Genomic DNA, 5,795 nt, shown 5'->3' on the forward strand with positions numbered 1-5,795 from the left:
ATATTATGACCGATTTGTAGTCATTTCCATAAAGGTATGATAAGGTTTCCAAATCTTGCCTCTATTTATTTTATTCCTTTATCAGTTTTTTTATTACTTCCCATATCTGCTACTAGATTTCCCCATGAACACGTGTGAGACATGTCATTGTATCATGTGGTACTCAAATCTTTAGAAAGCCTTTATTGACAAAAAAAAAAACATCACTATTTTGATAACATAGAATTACTATCATAAATAAACAACAATAAAAATAAATGCAAACAATTTCTGGTTGCGTTATTTATTATGAGTACGAAAATCAATCGTAAATATTTTATAACAAAATAAAAAAAATATGTTTCCAAAAGGAATGTCTCGTTATTGGCTATTGAAATTATTTTTAACACAAATAAAACTGAATTAACTCCTCGACAGTGATTAAGTAACAATAAATTAACAGAAACAATAAAATACATTAAAAATAATAAAACAGCTTATAATATGTTGATAACAAATAGTATCACGTTGCAACAATATTTACGAGCTCGTAATATTGTTACAAATACAAAAAATTCATAAAAAATTGATTAACTAAATAAATAGACTTCGATATAAAAAAATAAATAAAGTGATCCGTAAAAAATGATATCATCTATAGGCTTACATTGCTACGATGAAATTTAATCTTTTTTAGGAGTGAGATTATTTAATTTTGGTTGATAGAATTCTTCAACGATAGCTTCTACCATTATATCCAGTACTTTGCGGCGTTCATCCCAATCTTTCTGATCAGGTTTACATATCAATTCAGCATAGTATTTAATTTTTGGTTCCGTTCCACTGGTACGCAATGTGATGACCAAACCATTTTCAAATGTAAAAGTAATCATTTGAGTACTCTTGCTAACTGGTAAAATAGCTCTGCCATCTTTTTGGGATGTATCTACACCAGTAGTTAAATCGCGAACATATTGTATTGGAAATCGACCATTAAGTATTGACTTAGGATAAGTTTTTGGTTTGCCATCCTGAAAATTACGCAATCTTTCGAATATACGTTCTATAACGGGTTGTTCATAGCAGAGGAAATAAGAAACTTTGGTGCAATGAAAACCATATTTATCATAAATTTCATTCAGTTTCTCAGTAAGTGAAATATTAAATTTCTCTTTAAGATAACAAGCCATTGTTGCCAAGTGCACAGCAGCGCTAACTCCATCTTTATCAAGTACAGTAGTAGTGAACATAAAGCCAATAGCCTCTTCAAAAGCAAACAAAACCTTTTTTTTCGCATCCATCAGTTCTTTTGCTTTATTTCCCATCCATTTAAAACCGGTAAGTGTTTCTACAAAGTTAAAGCCCTCAAGGGTAGCAATTGTGCCTAAGATTTTTGAACTAACCGTGCTAGCAATCATATAACTATCTATGGAGTATACTTCTGGATGTAGAGATCGGAAGTTTTGTAGTGCCCACCAGCCTAATAATGCACCCAATTCATTGCCGTTAAAAACCTTTAAATATTTTCATATTTAATGCTTTTTAATTTTTCTATTATAAAAAGTATATTGATGAATTTACCTTCCATTCTCCAGTTGTTCTACTCTTTTCAGCACATGCCAAACGATCAGCATCTGGATCGTTAGCTAATATAATAGTTATGCCTTCCCTGTCAGCTAACTTTATTGATAAATCGAGTGCGCTTTTGCCTTCTTCTGGATTTGGAAAAACAACAGTAGAAAACTCAGGATCCGCTTCCATTTGTTCGGGTACAGAAACAATACGATGACCCATTTTAGCAGTGCACATACCCTGCTGTACATAAGGATGACCTACACCATGCATTGCTGTATACACAAAAGATAGCTGTACATAAAAGAAATGAGCTTTATTACTTGAAATAATAAAGTTTAAAAATTCGAATTTTCTTACTCTACTAGTTTTATTTATTTCCATGTATTTTTTGGGTATATTTGCCAGCAAAAGTTCAAAATATGTACGATTCATAGTTTCATAAGGATCTTCGAGTAAAGGATGTTCACATAATATATCTGTATTCCATGAACTATCTTTTGGTTCTAGATTCTCTTCAATAGAACGTTGTATGTTCTTGTCATGTGGCGGTATAATTTGCGCGCCGTTCTCCCAATAAACCTTATAACCGTTATCTTCTTTAGGATTATGTGAGGCTGTTACCATCACTCCTGCTAAGCATTGTAATTGCATTATAGCAAATGGTACAAAAGGTGTAGGTACCATTCGACTATAGAGACGTACCTTAATATTACGTTGCAAGAAAACGCTAGCGGATAGTTCAGCAAAACGTCTGCTATTATGTCGCCCATCATAGCCAAGAACAATACCACGTTCAGCCTGATCTTTACTATTTGGAAATTGTTTTAAGATATATTCACATAAGCCCTGAGCAGTTTGTACAATAACGAGATCATTCATGGAATTAAACCCAGCACGCATAACACCACGCAATCCTGCTGTGCCGAATGTTAAACGATCCAGCAAACGCGTTTTCAAAGTACACCATTCCTTCTTGTTAACCAACTCCTGTATTTCGCAATGGGTTTTCTTGTTGCGATCCCAGCATAGCCATAATGAAATTTTATTGTCTAATTCCTTTTTTCCTGAGTAAGTAGGCATTGCTGGAGTGGGTTGAAGTATTCTTTGGTACTAAAGCAATTCCAAGTAAAATTAATAATTTATATTAGTTGTTATAAAATGTCAGTAGATAAGTTTTAACTAATTTTAAAAAATATTTTTGGTTGTCAAGCTACATATATTTGCATTATCTATTTATTGCTGTTTTTAATTATCAGGAAGAGGCTCGTCATTATTTAAAACTTTAATTATCTGAAATCATTCACTCTAATCAAATCGTTCTTGACCTTGAGTAACATTATTTATAAAAGTTTTCACAAATACACAAGAGCCATTTGTTTATCAAAGCGCGGTCAAGTTATTTATATAAATTATTTTATTTTTACACAACACGTTAAGAAATTATCCATATATAAACATTTAAATCGGACAGTGACCTAATTACCCTTGCTCTCGTTCAGATTAAAATTTTTGGTTTTAAATATTGTTTTACAAATTCGCGCAATACAATTTATCAGAAATATAACAACAATCAATTGAAACAAAAATGAAACAGTTTTCTTGTGTACACATAAATCTAATATTTATTAGAAAAAACTTACACCGCAAAGTTTGGTTTCACACTTGCAAAAAGCAATGTACAAATGAGAGCACACTAAATGACAGCTGTCAATAGTTTATTTTTAAAGCAAGATATGCAGTATGGATTGAAAATGATGTATTTTATATCTTCGAATTTGATATTTTTGTTATACATGTGTATATATTAATATTAGGTCTGTTCCACCAGCTATTCGTAATAAAACTCAAGTAAAACACAAGTAAAGTATAAATTGCTAGCGTAACACAAATAAAGTACTAAATTACTCTTTTACATAGATTTACATGGAAAAGCTTTGTGTGAAGTCTAGTGAGAACATCAGTGCCCTACAAATAAACAATACAAAAATTTAAATTTAAACCAAAACAGTTGATTCACACATCAACACAAAATTTACTTGAAATAAAATGTACGAGTGAAGTCTGTGTAGCTTTTTTTGACAGGGATGTTACGCTCTCTCAGATGATCTCATTCACTCAAAAATTTGTTGGTGAAACGTACTTCTGTATACACAGTGTTACTCAAAGCTACTACGAGTAGCTCGTGAAACAGACCTGCTCTCGACAGCTCGCAAATGAAGCAAAAAACAGCAAGCTGCTTACTATAGACCTTAAGCGAATTATTGGCTTCACTGTTGCAATCTGTTAAATGTTATGTTTTCGCAAAGAGCAAATCTTACATATGTGCACATAGATCAAGCAAATTACATTTTGTATAAAAATAAATAATAAAGCTAAAATTAAAAATTAATATGAGCAATGAACTAAAAGCAATGTTCAGAATGTTGGTTTTACAACAAAATTAATAATAGTTTAGAATATTTATGCTTGAATAAGAATTAGCTTGTTAGCAACAAATAGTTAAAAATTTTAAACCACTTCTCAATTATACTTTTCTCATACATTCCTAAAAATTTTTGAATATATTTATATGTATATAATTAAAATATTTATTTCCCATAATTTTGCATATTTTTAAAATATATCATTTCCACACTTTTCAAATTTTTGAAATTTTTTAATTTAGCTTGAATTTTTGTTTACAAACTTTTGAGATATAAGTGAAATATTCATTGAATTTTCCAACGAAGGTTCACAATAATTCGTTTATTGCGTAAGTAATTATATTTTCTGTATATGCTTAAATGTTTGGCAACTTCACAATTATGTGCTAAGCGAACTACTTGCTGTTTTTTGACTAAAAGCTGCCGAAAGCATCTATTGTTAATGATAACATAATTTTTAAGTTTCTGAATAAACAAATTTATAAAAATATTTACAAAGAGGTTTTTCGAACAGTAGTGAACTACAAGAACAAAAATTTTATTTTTTATATTATTTATATCGAGTATTGCCAAATACCCATCATCAGTGGTCTTGGAAATAATTCTTGCATTTAATTATTAGTAAATAATTATTTTTACACATTTTGCATACTATACTATATCATATACTATGTTTACATTAATTTATACAACCTCATTAGCATATTTTTTTATAAAAAATAACATTTGAGACAAATATATCGAAGTAATCATGTAAACATACTGATGTGCGGGTTTTTTTTTCTAAGGGTAATGTTATGTCGAGTGTCTCGAGCACGGTATGAGTAAAATTGTTTCTGTTTTATAGCAAATTATAAAATTGAGAGGGAGAGAAAAAATAATACGTTGTTTCAAATTTCAGCATGAGAACCAGGCTATTTCTACCTTGGCACTTGTGCCAAGCAATGTTGTCCAGTAATAAATACCAGAATTTTGCCGTGCCCAAGACAATCTACATAATATATCCCTAACTCTGCGTCCATATTTACTACAGTTCGGAAAGACTTTCACTTTTTCGTTAACATTGAAAAATTTTTGTTCACAGACAATATTCGGAAATAATATGTATTTGCATTCAATAGAAAATTCTTTCCAAAGTCTATCAAATCTTAATGCCCAGTAAAAACAAAAACATAGAATTATTCTTGTTTCTATATTTTTGAACCAACTCTGCAAATGTAGCTTATCTATATCATAAACAAAAACATAGAATTATTCTTGTTTCTATATTTTTGAACCAACTCTGCAAATGTAGCTTATCTATATCATTAAGGTTTCTTGCAGGTGCTGTCACTCCGGGCGACATGTCAATTTGTCATTTCGTGTTAGTTGTCAAGCGGCTTGTGAATTTATAAAATATAAACTTAAATAATTCTGCGGCCTGCGTGTTATTTTGAGGCATACTAATAAAAAAGGTTTTGCGAAAAAGTTGCAAATTAAAATATGGCTGATGTTTTAGATATTGATAACGCTGAAGAGTTTGAGGTAGACGAGGATGGCGATCGTGAGTGTTCATATGATTTAAAAATTTGTGTTAAAATTCATTAAATTAACAAGAATATATATTTTGTAGAAGGTATTGTGCGTTTAAAGGAAAAAGCAAAGTCGCGCAAAGGTCGTGGTTTTGGAAATGAAAGCAATGTTCGCGAAACCATTCACAGTTATGACCGCGTGCGCCATGAAGATGATGACGAACTGGAACCGGGACCACAACGATCTGTTGAGGGTTGGATTCTATTTGTAACGTCAATACACGAAGAAGCACAAGAAGATGAAATT

At 30.9% G+C, this 5,795-nt stretch overlaps 2 protein-coding genes across 3 annotated transcripts; one reads left to right on the forward strand and one right to left on the reverse strand.

Annotated features, from left to right (window-relative positions):
- Window positions 1–254: 254 nt before the first annotated feature.
- On the reverse strand, window positions 255–3,275 carry LOC119664300 (phosphoglucomutase-2-like). Of its 2 annotated transcripts, none has more exons than XM_038073812.1 (4): window positions 3,195–3,275; window positions 1,912–2,664; window positions 1,561–1,845; window positions 255–1,493 (listed from the first exon to the last, which is right to left on the reverse strand). In XM_038073812.1, the coding sequence occupies exons 2-4, from the start codon at window positions 2,632–2,634 to the stop codon at window positions 663–665; spliced, it is 1,839 nt and encodes a 612-aa protein (XP_037929740.1). In that variant the 5' UTR covers window positions 2,635–2,664; window positions 3,195–3,275; the 3' UTR covers window positions 255–662. The 2 variants fall into 2 exon arrangements, with proteins under 2 accessions (XP_037929740.1, XP_037929741.1); XM_038073813.1 differs by lacking the exon at window positions 3,195–3,275 and adding an exon at window positions 3,038–3,123.
- Window positions 3,276–5,300: 2,025 nt separating this feature from the next.
- On the forward strand, window positions 5,301–5,792 carry LOC119664299 (RNA-binding protein 8A-like; the record flags this gene model as incomplete). The annotated part of the gene is made up of 2 exons (XM_038073811.1): window positions 5,301–5,520; window positions 5,590–5,792. Coding segments are annotated over exons 1-2 (264 nt in total), but the record flags the coding sequence as incomplete, so codon positions are not given.
- Between the last annotated feature and the right edge of the window lie 3 nt (window positions 5,793–5,795).

Source organism: Teleopsis dalmanni, unplaced genomic scaffold, assembly GCF_002237135.1.
Source record: "Teleopsis dalmanni isolate 2A unplaced genomic scaffold, ASM223713v2 unscaffolded_contig_1725, whole genome shotgun sequence".
Classification (NCBI taxonomy): domain Eukaryota; kingdom Metazoa; phylum Arthropoda; class Insecta; order Diptera; family Diopsidae; genus Teleopsis; species Teleopsis dalmanni.

Excerpts from the sequence above, each read along its gene's own strand:
- LOC119664300 (XM_038073812.1), bottom strand. The coding sequence starts at position 2,634 with ATGCCTACTTACTCAGGAAAAAAGGAATTAGACAATAAAATTTCATTA. Across the intron at positions 1,846-1,911 it reads AAATAAATAAAACTAGTAGA|CTATCTTTTGTGTATACAGC; the intron begins GTAAGAAAATTC and ends TTTTATGTACAG. Across the intron at positions 1,494-1,560 it reads GAACAACTGGAGAATGGAAG|GTTTTTAACGGCAATGAATT; the intron begins GTAAATTCATCA and ends AAATATTTAAAG.